General features: G+C 46.4%; 1 protein-coding gene across 1 annotated transcript in view; it reads left to right on the top strand.

Annotated features, from left to right (window-relative positions):
* HEG1 (heart development protein with EGF like domains 1) overlaps nt 1-19,094 on the top strand; it is a 95,054-nt gene that overhangs the window by 15,672 nt on the left and 60,288 nt on the right. The window contains exons 3-4 of the mRNA XM_025875586.2: nt 15,041-15,328; nt 16,975-17,256. Coding sequence (XP_025731371.2) covers nt 15,041-15,328; nt 16,975-17,256 — 570 coding nt within the window. The remainder of the gene's footprint in view (nt 1-15,040; nt 15,329-16,974; nt 17,257-19,094) is intronic.

Raw genomic sequence — 19,094 nt, 5'->3', positions numbered from 1 at the left:
TGTCTCCAGAATAACCCACATCCATTACCAAGGGATGGAAATGTGTCATTATTCAGGAAACTCAAGACTATTCCTTAGGCTCTGTTGACGATGAGAGGATTTTAGGAAACAGCTTGAGGAATAACAGCGCTATTGGAGTAAGTATGGTCTTAATGGGGTCCCTTTGAAGAGGACATGTTCATTGGCAGGTGAGTTGCTGTGGTTGATTAGGAATTATTTATAGTATAGCCATGCCTGGTGGTAACACGTACTGCTGTGTCTAGCCACGGGCAGAGTTGGGGCAGAGAGATGCCAGCGACAGCTCAAGAGCTCTGAGGGTCTTAACCCCTTTGCTTTCTAGCTACGTGGCCTAAGGCAGCTGCATCACCTCCCTGGGTCTTAATTTCCCTGTGTTAGAAACGGGGCTAATGATACCTATCCTGCTTCCTTGACAAGGCTTTCGAGGTGGACAAGGAGCAAATATGATTATGACTGTGAATGCACTTTAAATGCAGACACAGCGAGTAATTTGAGTTAGAATACAGTGAACTGACTAAGAGCCGGGCCAGGCATCCCATCTCTGAGCCTGTTTTCCTATCTGCAAAATGGAGACTATACTACCAGTTCCGTCCACCTCCCAGTGCTTTTGTAGGGGTGAAATGAAAATCCACCCCCATGGACAGGCGTTGTAAGCATGGGTGTGCTGTGAACGCGGGACCGCATCGGGCCTTATTATTATTCCAAGTGGGCGGGGCTTCACCGGGCGCGCAGATGCAGGCGGAAGAGTAGAAAGTAGGGGAGGAGGTAGAGAGAGGGAGAACATTCTAGGAAATCTCGCTGGCCGCTTTTCAGTCCCCCATCTCTGTCCTGTCAGCGGCCTCTCGTCTGGGTGACTAGCTCTTTCATCTGCTCTCCCTCCCACCAAGTGGGATGTTCTTCAGAGGCCTGCCCTTGACCTTCCACCTGCAACTCGGTTTAACACCTCCCAGGAGCCAGTCTCTCCTAAGGGACATAGAAATATGACCACATAAATTAATAGTTGTATAACATGATAACACAGTAGTCGAGAGGGAGCGAGTTCTTGGGGGAAGGCTTCTTGGAAGTGGTGTTCTCTGAGCTGGTTGTGAGAAATGAGTCAGATTTTGCCAGAAACCCAAGTGGCAGGGAGGGCATTTAGGTAGGGAAGACATAGAGTGGCTTCACCTGTTTTCTCTGAGGGGCTGATTCCCACAACTGCCTTTCTTCTCTTCAGATATCCAGGTCAATGCCTTCAGCCACCTGCCAAACATGTACACATTTATCATGCTTCACTTGCAACACAACAGATAACAGTTATAAATGCACACATGTCACCCCTTCCTCCCGGAGAACCTGTCCTCCCTTTGCTTGTTTATGGTCCCGTTGATTTCCCCGTCACACGTTCAGAACCTCGACCAGCAGCCTTGTCTTACGGCTTTTCCTTACTCACATGTGATCACCACCAACTCTTCCCTCCCTCCCTTGCTTTCTTCTATTGAATCCTGTCGGTACACTTAATTCCTTTTGGACAGTGTGCCCCATAGGCTGCCAAGATATAATATCACCATTTGGGTCCTGAAACTGCAGTTTGGATCCAGGTGTCCTTAGGGAGATGCCCCAGAAGCCCACCTGAGGAGCCCTGCCTGTGTCTCTCTGGCTTTCCCTTTCAGAACATGTTGCCATTTCTCTGTAGCTCTTTGTCTTCATCTTGCGCTTTCCTTTCTTATCTTTCATTCTTTTTTTATTTCTGGGTTTTGGGTTTTTTGTTGTTGTTGTTTTTTAGGTTCTTTAGATTGGCCTTTGGAGTCAGACAGACCTGGGCTGGGGTCCCAGTGTATTATTTGCTCTGGAATCTTGGGCCATCTACTTGATCTCTCTACACCTCAGTTTCCTTATCAACAAAATGGGGTAGTAATGGCGCTTACCTGCCAGGGTTGGGGTGAGGATCGACTGGGACAGTCTATGTGAAATGCCTGGCAGTGCTAGCATGGGCTGCCGTGGCCATCGTCATCGTCGTCATTGTCATCATCATCATCATCATCATCTTTGTCATCGTCGTCATCGTCATCATCATCGTCGTCATCGTCATCATCATTGTAATGACCCTGCTTTGGTCATCAATCTCCCTAACTTTAATCTCTTTCCCTCTCTAAGTTTCTCCCTTCCCTTTTGTTTTATTTCTTTCTTCTGCCTTCTACCTTCCTTCTCCCTCTATTTCATCTCTTTCCTAACTAGCTGTGGCATACAACTGATTTAAAAGCTATTGGTTATATTTGAATTGAGTGTCAAGTTTCCCAATCTTAATTGTAAAAGCCTATTAGTAAACTTTTAATTTATGTCCTCAAATAGGTTTTATTTATGCACCGCCACGGGCTCCCATGGGGCCAGGGGCGAGAGCACCCCGCTCTGGGACAGGCGGTGACAGCCTTGTCCTGCTCTCTCCCCCTGCCCCGCTCAGCAGGCCCTTTGTGCTGCGGCATCATCCCACGGTGTACATCTTCTAACACTGTAAACTTTCCAGACAAATGATGTTTCTCTGATTGCCTTAGAGTCCCAGGCCCCATCACACAGGGCTGCAGAACAAATTAAGGGCAGAACTTAGCAGAAGTCAGGTGGCCACACACAGTGAGTGTGAAGGCCCAGGGCCACATCTCATTTTGTCCTCCTGCCGGCCTCCCGCCCGCCTCCCTCTTCCTCCTCGGAACCAGGATGTTTTTCCTTGCCTTTTTATTGTTTCGCCAAGCTGGCAGCCCTCCTTTGGTGGAGCTCTGCCACCGGGCTTCCTCTCTGGGTGTGAGCGAATGTTAGGGTGACAACACGGGAGACAGGTCTGCTTCCCTGCCCACCCCCCGCCCCCCGCAGCTTCGCCTCCAGGCACCACAGGCCCCCTTCTCAAAACTGCCCCTGCTGAAGAGCCTCCTCTTCAGCCCCTGTGCTGGCTGTTTATTTTTCAGAGGATGAGAGGGGCAGAGAAAACAAGCACCAGAGAGATAGCTGTGCCCAGGAACAAGATCCCCCCCCCCCCCCCCCCCCCCGCCCCGAGAGACAGAGAGCCTTTTTGTTTACTTATTTAATTGAATGGGAATCTTCTGACCTGATCCCGGGGCTTTTTCTCAAGGCTTTTTTTTTTTTTTTTTTTTAAGCCTATAGAATTATTTTTAAAGCAAGGAGGACAAAATCACATCAGAGTCCTTCATCTTCCTCTCCTGCCTGGGTTGGCCTGCTTCCAACTCCTTAGCACCCCCAGGCCACCTCAGAGGAGATTCTGTTCCTGGAAGCCTGACCCCAAACTCAGGGGCTCCAGGCCAGCCCCACTCTGGGTCACGGCTCAGTCCCACAAGCCTGCCTTGCTCCTCCAAGGAGGATGCTCAGCTAGACAAAAGCCCACTCTCACGGGGAGGGGAGGATAAAGCGCCCTGTACATTTTATACTTTTCATTACTAGAGGCTGTTCCAGGGGGATCTGTTTTTAAAAATCAGATCATTGGGCCTCAGGTCTAAACACTTCTTAATGTGTATAGCTTTTCTTAGGGTTGCTCCTTTCAGGGCAAGAGCAAGGAAGGAAATGAAACTCCCCGAGAGCCCTGCACAGTCCCCAGTCGAGGGCTGCCTTTTGTTCACACAAACTCATTTGGCTCCTAAACGTCCTCCACCCAGAATCATTACATCCGCAGCAGTGTTTCAAAACACAGCCCAGGGCAGCTGAGCTGAGTAGGCGGCTGCCCTCTGGTGAGATGGAGCCGCCTTCCCTCCATGCCCCCAAGGTTCCTGCCTGCCCCCAAATCTCCCACCTGCTGGCCATCCGGCAGGAAATCCCCCTCAGTTGTTGGATTCCTGGGGTGAAGGCAGTGATGTGGAGAGAGAGTGCAGCTGTGGAAGGGAGGATGGGAATCTGGTCCCAGCCCTGCACCTTCCAAACTCCCAGGGCACCTTCTCCACCCAGCTGGGCCACTTCTCACACCTCAGGGCCATTGGCATCAGCATCATTCAGCTCTCTTGGGAGCGATAGACCCCTTGAGGCAGATTCCACAGTGTCTTGTGTGTGGTTGATGCTCAGTAAATATATTTTTTCTTACTGTGGTAAAATATACATAACACAGAAGTTGCCATTTTTCACCGTTTTGAAGTGTACACATTCTTGGCATTGAGTACTTTCAGTGTTGTACTTCTACCACCACCACCCCTTTCTGTTTCATTATCCCAAATAGGAGCTCATTGGGTCAGGACTCCCCATGTTTCCCTCCCCCCAGCCCGTGCAAACCTCTACTCTGCCTTCTGTCTCTATGACTTTACCTCTTGAAGGCACCTCATATAAGTGGACCATATAATATTCTCTTGTGACTGGCTTATCTCACCTAGCATGATGCCTTTGAGGTTCATTCATGTAGCAGGTGTCAGAATCTCCCCCCTTTTTAAGGCCGAGTAACATCCCGTTGTATGTATTAGCCCATTTTGCTTATCCATTCCTCCATCAGTGGACACTTGGGTATCTTCCACCTTTTGGCTCTTGTGAATAATGCTGCAGTGAACACGGGTGTCCAAACATCTGTTTGGTTGCTTGCTTTCAGTTCTTTTGTGTGGCCCTAGCAGTGGAATTGCTGGACGATATGGTAATCCTATGTGTAAGTTTTTAAGGAGTGGCTAAACCATTTTCTGCAGTGGCTGTACCGTTTTCTATTCCCACCAGCAATGCACGAAGGTTCCAATTTCTTTAAATTCTCACCAACACTTCCCTTTTTCTTTTTCTTTTTTTTTCTTGATAATAGCCATCCTCATCAGTATGAAAGTAAACTTTTTTTTTTTAATTTATAAATTAATACTGGCTGTATTGTGGACTTGGAACTGTTCCTGCCCCTCTTGGGCCCTGTGCCTGTCATCTGAGGTCAGACTAGTTGGTTGCTATGATCCCTAAGGGCAGGGGTCACTTTCAGAGAGGGATGGGGGCACCAGAGTCAACCCTGGCAATTTCCCAACTTTGGCCAGAATGAATGATGCAAAGCACTGCGGATGCTAGGTAGCGAAGCAGGCTGCGTGCCACATGCCACAAATTAGTTTGGGAAGAGTTGGCTGAGCTTCTCTCTTCTCTGTCCTCATTGGTTTCATTTGGGTGTGGTTAACTAGCAAAGACCCCAGAAAGAAAGCGCAGGGCTCTTGTCTCCACCCTGCCACTTAGTTCTGGGTTACTCTGGGCAGGTGACCTCAGCACTGGGTCTTAGCCTTCTCTTCCTAAAATGGGGCAAGAATTCCTATCTTGCCAGCCACTCAGAATGTCAGGATCTAACAGGATAATTTAGCCCCCCTGAAATTATCCTGTTAAAAAAAGTGCTTCCCAGATTGTAAACATGTGGTCTGCCAGGCGACTCTCAGGGAAGTCCTGGGGGCTTTGGTTGACTAATCCCTGGCCTTTCACTCTCTCTGCAGGCCTGCTTGAGCCTCTCTGCTGTGTCCTGGCATTCATCGCCTTCCTGGCTACTACTTCTAATTCATCCTAGCCTTCCCTGGTCCTCTGTCTCCTTCACAGACTCTTCTTCTCCCTCTGATCCAAGGTTCCCCTTAATTCTGTCTTTCATACCCCCTCTTCCCATCCTTCCCTCTGATAGTCCCAAATTTTTAACCGCCCATCAGACATTTCCACTTGGAAGTGATAACGTCACCCCTAACTTCATATTTTGAAAACAGGCTTTTCTTGTCCCTCAAACTCATTCTCCATTGTGCCTCCACTCTTTCTTTATTATTCTTTTCATCACCCATGAAAATTATCTCTGAGAAGCTGATGTAGAGGTCTTCTTGCTCAGTCTTCCTGCTATAATCAAACCACGTCCGTCAGATTCCGCAGCCCATGTGATGCACACTGTCGCTCCTCTTAGGGAGGAGCCGGGCAGCGCCGAGGGGCTTGCGGCAGGAGTTTGAAGACGAAGGGACATCATACTGACCGGCACCTTAAAGCCCCATGTCACGGAATAAGCTGGGATGTGATGGAATGAAACCTGGGTTCAGATTGTGTCTCTCTGCCATCGAGCGCGTGACCTTGAACACCCACTTAACCTTTTTGCCTCTCAGTGTCCCTCGGTGCCATGATACCCACTTGACCAGCTGTCATTCTCATTAAATGAGATAAATGCCGGTAAAAACACTTAGCATGTGGTAAGCACTGAATAGATGTTTGTGAAATCTGAATCTAAATGGAGGGAAATGAAAATCGAGGGAGGCTGCTTTCACTCTGTGACATAGGGCCTGCAGGAGCGGGGGATGGTGCCGTGTGGGAGCGAGCTGGGCCCTCTGGGAGGAAATCGCCTCTTTGGATGACACAGCATACACCCGGTACCCACCCACTCCACGGCTCAGAAACAATGCAAGTTGAAAACCCCCAAATCATGGGGTGGGTGGTGAGGAGTTGACTCTGTAGCAGCCGCTAATTAGGAAATCCTCCTCCTGTGCTGTGCTAGCATCCCTGATGTTGGTCCACAAACAGATGTTTTGGAACGTTAAAACACTACAGAAGTGGAAGTTGTCAACTTGGGGGGAAAAAAAAACAGTCAAAGCAATGAAAGTCTCTTGTTAATTGAATAGCCATTTGTAGTACAAGGGAAAGGGATGGCCTGACCCAGGGGGCGGAGTGCAGAGGGAAGGATGGTACCTCCAGCTCAAAAGATACCCAGGGAACTGGGACATCTCAACTCCAGTGTGAGTCTGGTTGGTGTGGCTCAGTTGCCGTGGCATGTGAGTGGGGTGTGAGCAATCGCCTCTGGCCATCTGGGGAGAGGGATGAGTGAGGTGAGAGGTGCCAGCCTCCGCTGAGCCCCAGGGTGCCCCCCCCCCACCTCAGGGGCTGCCCCTGAGCATCTGGTAGGGCACAGTCTCTTCTCCTCACTCTCCGTCTGGCCCAGACTCTGAAGCCTGAGCCATCCCTTCTTTCCATTTCTCCAGGGCCATTTCTCTTCTGCACTAAGCGTCAGAGCAGGTTCCTGGATAGCTTCCCCTGCATGTGGTAGGTGACTCCTGTCCACTTTACTCTGAATTTCTCTCCCACTCGGGGTTTACACCTGTGCTGAATAGGGAGCCACACCAAAAACAAAATTCAACCATAGTAGCCCTCAACAACTCAGGGCTTCTGAAAGGATTCATCCTTGGGCCTCCATAAATATTCGAACATTTGACCCATTGTTGTCCCCAAGCTACCGCATGGAATCACATAAAGCACTTGTATGTCCACAATCAGAAGAGACCTCGGCATGGCAGAGCGGGGGGGGCCTGGCGGGCTGTGTGGTTGGTAAACCCCTTTCTGAAGAATAGTTCATAGGCAATAAGAGAAGTGGAGGGACATCCAGAGCTAAACAGGGGACAGTGGGATATTGTTCTTCTGGAACCCTGGACCAGTGACATTGGGGGCTTGTCATGCCAGAGGTGGGCCCGGCTCTCACCCAGGGCTCCCCCAGCCTCTCCCTGCACTTGCTAGGAGAGCGTCACAGAGCAAAGCCAGAGCGAGGCCCCAGGCTGCAGAGAGCTCACCTTGGTCCTTTCACTGGAGGGTTTTCACCTCTGCTGCCACCTCAGCTGCCCAGAGAAGGATTGGGGGATTGAGACGTACCTGCCAAGGTCATCTCCAAATCTATTTGTTTAAACTTGAGTGAGATCCCCTGAGCAGCTGTCATGGATGCGGCACGCACGGCGTACCAGGTCCTCTTGGAAGCTCTCCCCTGTGTGTACTGTGTCACAGCCCGGGGAAGCAGGTGCTGTCAGTACCCCCATTACAGATGAAGACGCCAAGGCACAGAGGAATTCTGTGTCTTGCCTAAGGTCACCCGGCATGTACGCGGTAGAACCAGAAGTCTAACACCGGCAGCCTGACTTCAGCCACGGTCTGTGCCTTACCCACTGCTTCTCTTTTGAAGCACTGAATTTCTAGATCCAGGCAGGGAGCTGGAGGCAGGCTCGTTTCCTTTTAGACAACAGGACCCTCCTGTAGAGAACACAGATTCACAAGGCATGGGGAAAGCGAGCAACTTTTTAGTGTTGCCTCCTGTGTTCCTTCAGGAAGAAAGGGAGACATCCCCAGGTGAAGAGGGACCCTACAGGTAGGCGTTTCTCATCAATCCAGGCAGGTGGCTGTGGCACCTGCGACTGAGGGGAGGAGGGGAGAGGTGGCATCCCAAGCCCACAAGTCTCTAAGGTCAACAGGGCCAGCAACTGTGGTGCTAGGTGGCTAGGTACCCCGAGGCTGGGTGGTCAGTCCTTCAGCAGGGTAGTCCAGTCCACTCATGTGCGGATGTTTCAGAAATGGCTGGATTCTGAGCAAGTTGCAGGAGCTACCTTTATATTGGAAGTCCACAGGCTTTACCTGTCTCCAAGAGCAGGTTGAGGGACCAAGGAGAGCCCATTATAAGGTGGTTTCCAGACCTGGAGTCCTTTTACCAAGATACCAACCTTTTTGTGGTGGTGGTGGTGGTTCTTTTTCCTAGGAGATGCATTTTTTAAACATATTTTTAATAACATAAGATCATATGGTAAAAGCCATTTTTTAATTTATATTTCCACTTAACAGTACAGGGCAAGCATAGTACATATCTGTAACTGTATCAGTAATATATTTTGGCCATCCCTTTAAAATTTTGTCTCATAATTAAGTTAACCAACTTCCTATTGCAGAAATTTAGGTTGTTTCCAATATTCACTGTTATAAACAGTGCTGTGGTAAACTTCCCCTGTGCCTGAAACTTTCCGCACATCCTTAATAATTTCCTTGGGATTAATTTCCAGAAATGGAATTCCTGGGTAGAAATATATGCCTATTTTTAAGGCTTTTGCAGTGGATTGCTAAATTTCTCACCAGAGAGAATGTGCCAGTTACATTCTTACCAGTGCTGTGTGGGAGTGCCTTCTATGCCCGCAATGACACGGCATCTTATCATTTTTTGAGTCTTTGCCAATTCGATAGGCAAAAATAAATATACAAAAAGTTTAAAAAGTCTTTTCTAGTTTGGATTTGGATTTTCTTTCTTTCCAACAATACTGTCATGTATTTACTCTCCAATTATACATTTTCTTTTGTGAATCACATATTCTTGTTCTTTGTCTGTGAGATGTCCATCTTAGGAATTTGAAAAACTTCTTTGTGTATTAAGAATGCCAAACTTTTATTATGCACTGCAGACATTTACCCTGGCTTGTTATCCAACGTCTTTAAATTTAAATTTTTATTTTTTATCAAACTCATACATAGTTTAAAGAGCAAATATGTTTTATAAGGCTATTATAAAAATCCTGATCACTCTTTCCATTTTTATTTTCTGCTTCCCAGAATCAACCACTTTCTACCCCTATAACAGATTCTTTTAGTAATCCTGTCCATATCTCTAAATAACATGCTTATATTGCTATTTACTGAGTTGTCATTTTGGTTTTCGGCAATATTTATTGGTTTCTCTCAATGGAAATCTCATCTTGAAAGCTCTACAAGTTGGAAGTGATACGCCCTCTTTCTATTCTTTCAGGTCAGTTTGAGGAACATGAAAAGGCATTTTGGACACAATTTAAAGTCACTTTTCAACCCAACATGATTCTGATTATCCCCTCCTGACTTATGTGCTATTATTCTCCAGGATTTGCTCTACCTTGTTTTATTAATCCCACAAATGAGAAATCATTTTATACATTCAGTGTTGCATTGGACTTATGTACACATTTACCATTTCCTTTGTTCATTATATCTTGTTGCCTCTTCTTGCCTCTGGCTTTCATCTAGCATTGTTTTTCTTCTGCTTGAAATAAATTCTCCATAATTTCCTTTAGTGGAGGTGGTTGATAAACTGAAATTTACTGAAAATGTTTCTATTTTGAAAGCTAGTCTGAAGATATTTTTCAAAGATAGTTTTACTGAGTGTACAATTCTAGTTTTTCCTCTCAGCACATTGAAAATATTTATCCACTGTCTTTTGGCTTCCATTGTTGCTGTTGAAAAATCAGCTGTTAGTCTAATTATCCTCTTCTGTAGATGATTTGTCATCCCCCCCCCCCGTTTTGTGTTTTTTTTTTTGTTTTGTTTTTTGTTTTTTAAGTAGGGCTCCATATCTAGCATGGAGCCCAACACGGGAATTGAACTCACAACCCTGAGATCAAGACCTAAGGTGAGATCGAGAGTCGGACACTTAACGGACTGAGCCACCCACATGCCCCTCCCCTCTGGTTGTTTTTAAGACATACTTTTGTCTGTGGTTTTCTGCAGTTTGACTATGATGTGGGTTTATATTTTTGTTTTATTTAGTCTCCTAAGGATTTGTTGGGCTTCCTTGGTTTACTTGATTCATATTTATCCATTCTGGAAAATTCTTAGCCATTACCTTTTTGAATATTGCTATTTCTCTCTTCTCCACCAAGAACTCCAGTTATATATATGTTAGACTTTCTCACTCTATCTTCCTTGTCTCTTCATCTCTTTTTCGTATTTTCTTTTTATATCATCTGGGCATTCTCTCATGATCTGTCTTGTAATTATTAGTTCTTTTTCAGTCCTATTGAATCTGTTGAGTTTCCTAATTTCAGTTATTGTAATTTATTCATTTCTAGAATTTCCATTTAGAGTTCTTTCATATCTTTTGGCCATTATTCATAGTCTCTCTCTCATTTTCAGTTTCTTATTCCTTTTCATGTATTTTTATATACTTACATTCTTTTACTGATAATTCCAATATTTGAAGTCTTTGCTTATCTAGGTTGCTGGCTTTTGGCCATTGATGCCTTTTTTTCCTTATATATTTTGTGCCTTTTGATGGTGATTGATCTCTTATTCCTTAGAATTGTATCAATAAATGATAAAATTGGATTGAAGGTATGTTCATTTAGAGAGCATTCACATTTATTTCTGCCAAGCAGGAAACACTGTATATCAGAACCACTTTTCCTTCCCATTAATGAGGTATATGTGTGCGCATACTTGATGTGTATTTGAGATACAATTTACATACCATAAAATTCACCCTTTTAAAGTATATAATTTAGTGGTTTTAGTATATTCACAAAGTTCAGGACCAATTTTAAAATATATCCTTGGCTTGAGGTTTAGACCACACGCATTGTGAATTCATGCTGTACACCCACGTGTGGGCTCCCTTTATGGTTTCAAATTCTTGAGTGAGATTTACTTTCCTTTACCTAAAACCAAGATCAAAAGACCACTTTTCTCTGCTGTCCCATTCTGCAGGGCAGATTTTTTTTCTATGTGCCTTATAGATATGGTATAGCCCCGGTCCCAGGTTTATACAAGAGTTTCCTTGGGGTGCCTGGGTGGCTCAGTTGGTTAGGCATTTACCTTTGCTTCAGGTCATGATCCCAGGGTTCTGGGATCGAGCCCCACGTTGGGCTCTCTGCTCAGTGGAAAGCCTTCTTCTCCCTCTGCTGCTCCCCCTGCTTGTGTTCTCCCTTTCTGTCAAATAAATAAATAAAATCTTTAAAAAAAAATAGTCTTAAAAATTCAAAGAAATTAAAAAAAAAGTTTCCTCTCAGACTCTCTCCTTAAGAGTTTTGTCTCCTATCTCCTATATTCTCATGGTAAATCAGAACAGAAGTTCAGGGTCACAGAAGTTGAGCAGGTGCCCCAGGGCAGCTGCCGGCTCTGGAATTAGCTCACTTCTCTGAATTCCAGCTCTTGGCTCATGTTTGGTCTTAGAAGATTTGATTCTTTACTTGCCAACTCAGCAATGCATTTAGAAATATTTTTTTAAGAAATACATTATTTAGGGCGCCTGGGTGGCTCAGTTGGTTAAGCGACTGCCTTCCGCTCAGGTCATGATCCTGGAGTCCCGGGATCGAGTCCCACATCGGGTTTCCTGCTCAGCAGGGAGTCTGCTTCTCCCTCTGACCCTCTTCCCTCTCGTGCTTTCTATCTCTGATTCTCTCTCTTTCTCAAATAAATAAAATCTTTAAAAAAATACATTATTTAGCATATTTAGTTTGTAGTGGCAGGGTTATTTGGGACAGTGCAAGACTATTGTCTGCCTTTCTCTTTTGTTTATAGTGCACATTTTTTTCTTTCTTCCATCTTTAGCCAACCGTCCAGGGAGACTGTGTGGTTCAATTCTAACCACGTCTTGTCTTTATGTGGCCCTTCTGTTCCTTCTGCGGGCTGTAGTGGAATTCCTTGAGCTGACTAAGGACGTTCCCAGTTCCTTGAAGAAGGGCATGTTGCTGCTTCCTCAGAGACACAGCCATATGAGCCCGAGAGGCTCAACAACAGCCAAATCTCACACTCATCTTAAGCCTGTAATTGAGTGAAATTCATTTTCATCCTCTGCTCATGTTTACCAGCTTTAGGGTATGGGTTTTGAGTCCTTTCTACCTCTCCACAATCACTTTTATTCTGACTTCTTTTAAGAGACTAGTGTCTCTCACTGTGCCCGAGGAGAGAGAAAGCATCCTCAAACCCTTGCACCTTCTCTCTGGAGGCCAGCTTGCCTTGCAGCTCAAATAGGAAGAACAAAGGGAACATGCTGTATGGGTGGGTCTCTGGTCTCCGTAACCCAGGAGTCTCAAGTTAAACTTACGGACTTGGCGGCTGCCCCTGGAAACACCCCTCCATATCCCATTGCCAGCTGAATGTGGGCCTGGCCTGTCTGGGGCAGGGCTCCAGAGGAGCCCAGATGCCTGGGCAACTTCCCTCCCCCTTCAGGAAGTTTCTGTTAATTATCAGTTACAGGAAACAGAATAGGAGGCTTGAAAACAGCAATTCTCAAGGGATTTGGGGAGAAAAGGGTTCCCTTAGGAAAGTTTGTCAGAATCTCTTATGGAAGATTTTAAAATCACCCCCCCAGACCCCAATAAGTGAGCCACACTTCTGGTAGGAGGGGACCAGAGTGCGGAAATGCTGAGAACCACTGACCTAGAACTGCATTGTCCAGTATTGTAGCCATTAGCCACGGGTGGCTATTGTGCTCTTGAAATACAGCTAGAATAATACTCTGGGTTTTACAGGTGTAATACCAGAAAAAGAAGGCAAAGTATCTCAGTAATTTTTATATCAATTACATATTGAAATGCTACTGTTTTAAATATGTCAGGGTATGTAAAATATTTATTAAAATTAATTTCACCTGTAACTTTTTAAAATAAAGTTACATATGTGGCTTGCATTTGTGTCTTTATACATCTCTTAGACAGTGCTGATCTAGAAGATAACTTGTTCCTTTTGGGAAAGTGTGTGTGTATGTTGTGTGTGTGATATTTTGAGCCCAAAACGTTGGTTTAGCCTGTAGCCTCTACTGGTCAGATGGTTGGCCAACTTTGCCTGACTCATACAGATAGAGGTGACTTCATTCATTCCCACAGAGGTTTTCTCAACAGTGCCCACAGCCCCTGATCCTAGGCAGAAAGGGAAATATCATTCCCAAATGAGGAAAATAAAAATAGGTTTTTAAAGGAGCCACATAATCGGCAATAACTTTAAATGGTCCTTGTCCTCAATGCTTTCTCTAGAAACTCGTTAAACTCCGTGCCCTCCAATTAGCACATGTATTTCATATTCACTGCCATATTAGTTTAGATATCTGGGGAAATGGCTCTTAGAATGTTCTTTTGGTGTGATCTTCAGGAGCTAGCACCCCGGCAGTGGCGGGCTCCGGCTTCCAAGCCATTTCTGGGTCATGTGCACACGTTGTCAGAGTAGCCAGACAGCCTTCTTGGGTTGGACTCGGGCGTCCCACCTACCTGCTCTGACTCTGAACCCCCTGCCTTGACAAATGGCACTTGACACCACCAATGATTAACCTCTGTGCCCAGTTTCCCCACAACTTTTACAGGATCCCAACATTTTTAACCACTGTTCTCTTTGCCACCATCTTGGGCAGTATGGCAGAAAATGATCACTTCAAAATATCCCTGATTTATAAATGTCAAACGACAGTCCATACAAGTGAGCACCCTTTCCTTGGCACCCCTGCACGGGACATGAGGGGAAACTGGAAGATTTCCTGCAATGCGCTTTGTCCTGCCCACTGGGTACCGTTAGAGCTCAGGGACCTGGGCAGGGAGCAGGCTGCCTGGTGACTTGGGCAGGGAGCATGAACCCCTGCGCCTCCTCTGCCTCCCGTGCAAAGTGGGGAGAATGAGAGCCCCCACCTCAGCGTTGGGCGAGATTGAGCAAATGAGGGCACGTCGAGAGCTTACATCGATCAGTGTTTGGCACACACACATACATGATGGCCCTTCTTTTTTTTTTTTTTTAAACAAAATGACATCATAGTCAATTCTATTTTGAAACCTGTTGTTTTAATTCAATAATACTTGTAGAATATCTTTATTTTATGTTACAACATTATTCTAATACCTCAGACCGTCCTTTCATATAGATATACTGCAACTCGTTTAATTGATCGCCTACTGCAGATTTTCAGTTTTGTTTGTTCCTTCCTTCCTTCCTTCTTCGCTATTATAAGCAATGACCTCATGAATATCAGTGCAGCTAAATTGTCCACATACTTGAGTATTTCCTTAGCATGAATAGTCAAAGAAAACGGAATCACTGCCTCAAACCTGTTTATATTCTAAGGTTTTGATAATATGGCCAAATCCTTCACAGGTGTTCCAGAATTATGCACGTCCCCACCCCCACCCGCTGCCAGCAAGAGTAGGTGTCAGGGTGGAGAGCTGCTAGCTTTTACCCTCCTACCACACAGAAAACACAGTTCACAACCTTGACACTTGGAAGTGTTTCCTTCCCTGCGCTCACACCTGACCTGCACCCCCCACGCCCCTCTCTGAGCCTGCCCAGACGCCTAAGCTTCAGATGCTCGCCCCTGAGCCCCACACCAGTCTCCTTCTAGTGGTTTTCATCATTTATTCTACTTCCTGTAAAATGCAGTCCTACCTGGTATTGTTGCTTCATAATTTCTCCCACTGCATTGTCAGAATAATTCCCGTGGGGAAAAAAAAGAAAGATGAAATTATTCGACCTGAATCCACTTCTTTATTGATACATCTGCTCCTGGCTTTTCTGAAGGTTTCCTTCTCTTTCAGAAGCCAGCAAGTTCTCACTGATCCATTTTCTTGTGTTTCAGCTGCCGAAAGAAACAGTTGGCCAGAAAGTAACACTGAATCCCACATAGAAAACGTCACCTTTGATCAGAACCAAATGGACTTTTCCACAGTGGTCTCCAAGGAGGGTGTGAGGACTCAGACCCCCAGAAAGAACCACACTTCTTCAGATGCTCCAGAAAACTTTGCTCCACAAACTGAAGCAGCAGATGCTGGAGGAAGAAACGACTCTTCCGGGAAGACAAATTTCACCATTTCCCCCATCGGGGCTGACCCAGCAACAGCTCTGACTTCCCAGAGCATCACCATAGGTGAGGTGCCAGTGATGGCCCGTTTCATGCATGTATGTCCCCTCCTGGAAAACGAAGTTTCTGTGTCTCTCTCTTTCCCAGCCTGAGCCCCGGTGCCCATCCAAGGGTCCTGGGCTGTGGGTCAGACCTGTGGCTTTGACTCCCAATGTGGCACGCTGTGATTAACTGAGTTAGCAGTGTAGACCACGTGAGGGTGCAGATTTGCCTGGAGGCCTGAGCAGCCCCACGGAATTGACATTCCGTGGCCAGACTGAATCCCAGCGACACCAGTGACCGTGCCACACACCACAGTCTCAGAGGTACTGGGTCTGGTCCAGTGGGCCGTACACCTGTGTCTGTGTGCACGTCGCTCCAGTGGTGGTTTCTGCGTCAACCTGCACAGCTCAGTGGCTTGGCACTTTTCGCAAAAGGTTTCAAGAGGGGCTGGGGCTAGATGGGCAAGATTTGACTGAGGAAGGGAAGACAAAGAAAACTGGCACCAATTAGGTACCTACTCCATACCAACACATCTGTTCCCTCAATTCTCACAGCAAGCCAATGAGGTCACATTATCCTCCTTTTAGGAATTTGGAAACTGGAGGTAGGGAAGTTAATTAATCTGAGGTGTTTAGGTCAAACAGCTAATAGGTTTTAGAGTTGGGATTTGAGGCTCTCTGTGTATCTGAGCAAGGTGGGAAGGGTAGCTGAGGAGTGGGATGCACAGACCGTGTGAGGAAAGAAGAGAAGCTTGGTCTCTTTGTGGGGCGGGAAGGCCAGCAGCTTCCCATGGGGAGGGTGTTGGTCACACATGGAGGAGAGGACAGTTGTGTGGGTGGGGTTAGGGGCAGTCATGGAGGACTTTGAAAACCAGGCAGTTTAGATCTGGTGTGTTAGGAAGAGTCACCAAAGGTTTTTGAACAAGGCAGTGACATGATCAAAGCGAATTTGGGGAAGATTCAGCTGGCAGGCAGGTAGAAGACCTCTGGGATGGGAGATGGGGCAGAGTCAGGGGGACCACCCAGGCAGATGCCGGGTGCTAAGACCCATGGCCTGGTGCCCTCAGGGGCAGAGAGGAAGGGATTGGTAAAGACTCTTCACAAAGGAAAATAGATACAACTTGGTAACAGCCTAAAAGTAGAGGATGAAGCCATCAAAGATGACCCCATGGTCTCATGAGCTAGTTCCGGAAGGTCGGGTTGAGGGACTCAATTCTATAAAGAGTACAAGTGACAGTATTTTATGTTCCACTCATGAGTGATGGACAGAGAGCTTAGAACTGCACAGGATGCTGCCTGGGTGTGTTGGTCATGCAGATATTAGAAATTTTGTTTATATTGACTTCAGGTCAATTCTGAGGCCAGCTTTGTGGAATGTGAGTGACGAGTCATGGTGATCAGAATCGGATCTTTAGTTCCATATCGTCTGATACTTAGCTTCATTGTGCCCCTTTTGTAATAACTTGACCGCTACAAATGCTGTCTTTGTTGGGGAGATCTAAACACAGGCTTTGTCTTGGTTTGCCATCTCCCATTCAGGAGTGAATTTTTCACAGAATGAATAATTGCTCCTCATTTCTCCTCAGAGAGGTCAGAGGTGAGCCCACTAGCCGTTACTCAGACATTTGGAATTCTGCTGGTGGGACTGTAATCGTTGCCATCTGCTTTCAGCCTTGGGAACGCCTCACTTGCCACCCAGCTCAAGGTCCGAAGGAAGAACTGCCCCTTCGCACGCGGAGAGCACAACATCCCCGGATGCCCTGGTGAGAGGAAAGGGGCTCCCAGAAGAAGTGACCATGCACAGCCAAGTGGCTGCTACTTGGCTTTTAGGCCAGTCCCCTCTTCCTGCTCTGGAGGTAGGAGAAGGGAAGAGGAACGCCTCAGGACCGGCGTTCTCCTGGCTGCCTTTCTCCAGGACACCGGCTTACTCCCCTCCCTCAGAGCCCTCCTCGGGTGAGTGTCCCTATTCAGCCTCCCTCGCGGAAGCCGTCCAGAATAGAAGCAGGAGATGCGCACAGCTTGCTAGTAACATCCCTGTCACGGGGATGAGGGGGCCTGAGGGGCCTGAGGGGAAAAGACAGTAAGGACAAATGTGAAGTATTTGGGGGCAGAAGTACCATCTGTACAATGTATTTAACTGCGTAAAGAGGAACTTAAGAGTTGGTCTGGTGGCTGCTCTAGGCCCTTTGTGTCCACCATCCCCTGCTTGTTCCCCCTTGGCCCACGTGCGCGCAGTGTTGTTGGTGTGTCTCCTTGCACAAGAGGCCATGCTCTGGCGTGAGTGAAATTGTGAGCGTTGTGTCATTTGATTAGGAGTTAGATTTGTGTTTCTTCATCACTGCAAAATCGTTTCTTGCAATGGCAAAGATAGCATAGATAGGCATTTTTCTAGGTATCATTAAAAAAACAACAAACCCACAGTGCCGGTGTTTGCAAGGCTGCGGCGGTGGAGGACTCGCCTCTCGGCAGAGAGCATCTTCAGCATCTAGTCATCAGCTAAGGCCCCACACAGGCATTCCGTTCCAGCAAGCCCATTCTCAGCCCTCCAAGCCTCCGTGCTGTCGACCACGTCCCTTAGGGTATCCAGCACCCGTCTACCCAGAGGGACTGTGATCCTCTCAAGGACACAGGCTGTGTCTGTCACTTCTCTCAGGTCCCCTGCCATCCCAGCACAAGGTACAGTTGGTAAGTAATGGGGATTGGCATGTGCCCCAATATCACAAGGCTCCTCCAGCCACGGGCCAAAGAGAATGCTGGACACTCTGCCTGCCTTTTCTCTCCTCTGAGTTTTATTCAGAGTCCGTGCATGCTGTGTGTGTTTTCGTCCACATGCCTGAGGAAGCAGGACAGAGAAGGCTGGAAATATTCTTGGAAATAGAGGTTAGGTTGCTTCCTAAATTGCCATTTCCAAATTTTCATAGGTCGGGGATTTAGGGATACTTTGAAAGACCAGAGGTTTGGGTTTATGTCACCAAAGCATGAACCTGGACGTCCTTTTTGGAATGCCTATTTAAAGCAGCCAATTCCTCCTTTATGTACTCTGTATACAGTTTCTGCTGACTAGGTATGTATATAACTTATGATTCATGTTTTTGGAGATTCCTTTTAAGATTATTCTTAAACATTGGTTAGATTGGATAAAAGCTATGAGCCTATTTCTTGCTTCAAAGTTCTGTGGCTCAGTGATTTACAACCAACTTTACTAAATGGTAGAAAGGAAGCATTTTCTAGGAAGCTACACTTTCATTCTGGTCAAGGTCATTTAATATTTATAATTTAAACTCAACCCACTACTGTGGTTTGTATTTTGAAAATCAGCCTATGTTTCTAACTTTACTGGACTTGGTTCTGTTGTCACCTAGATTTTTCAACATTAAAAAAGTTAGTTGGCCCTCAAGTTCCTTGAGCATTTGTCCTTTTAGAACCTTATACTTATACTTTTAGTTTTTGAAGAGTTCTGCCGTATCTTTCCTACTCCTTGAATCTTTCACTGAGCATTTCTCTTCCTTTTTACTGACCTGGGTATTCTGTGCTAGGTCGAGGCCCACCTCCCTCATGTGAGGCCTGGCTAGCCAGGAGTTAGGTGCTTCCAAAAACTAGATGCTGGGGCTCAAGGTGCTGTTAAATGAGGGAATGTTAAATGACCCATATGGGTCTAGCCTGCCAGCCTGCCCCCTCCCTGCAGAGACCTGAAGTCACATGGGAAACACAGTTCTGCTTTTACTTTTAAAGCGGGGCTAGTAACTGCTCACCTGCTAACCAGAGCTCTGGTATGCCTCCTACCCGCCCTT

The sequence above is a fragment of the Callorhinus ursinus genome, unplaced genomic scaffold (assembly GCF_003265705.2).
Source record: "Callorhinus ursinus isolate GAN/ISIS: 27379988/994484 unplaced genomic scaffold, GSC_fseal_2.0 scaffold1, whole genome shotgun sequence".
NCBI lineage: Eukaryota > Metazoa > Chordata > Mammalia > Carnivora > Otariidae > Callorhinus > Callorhinus ursinus.
Note: the sequence above shows the minus strand (reverse complement) of the source record. Positions and strands in the feature narration are given on the sequence as shown.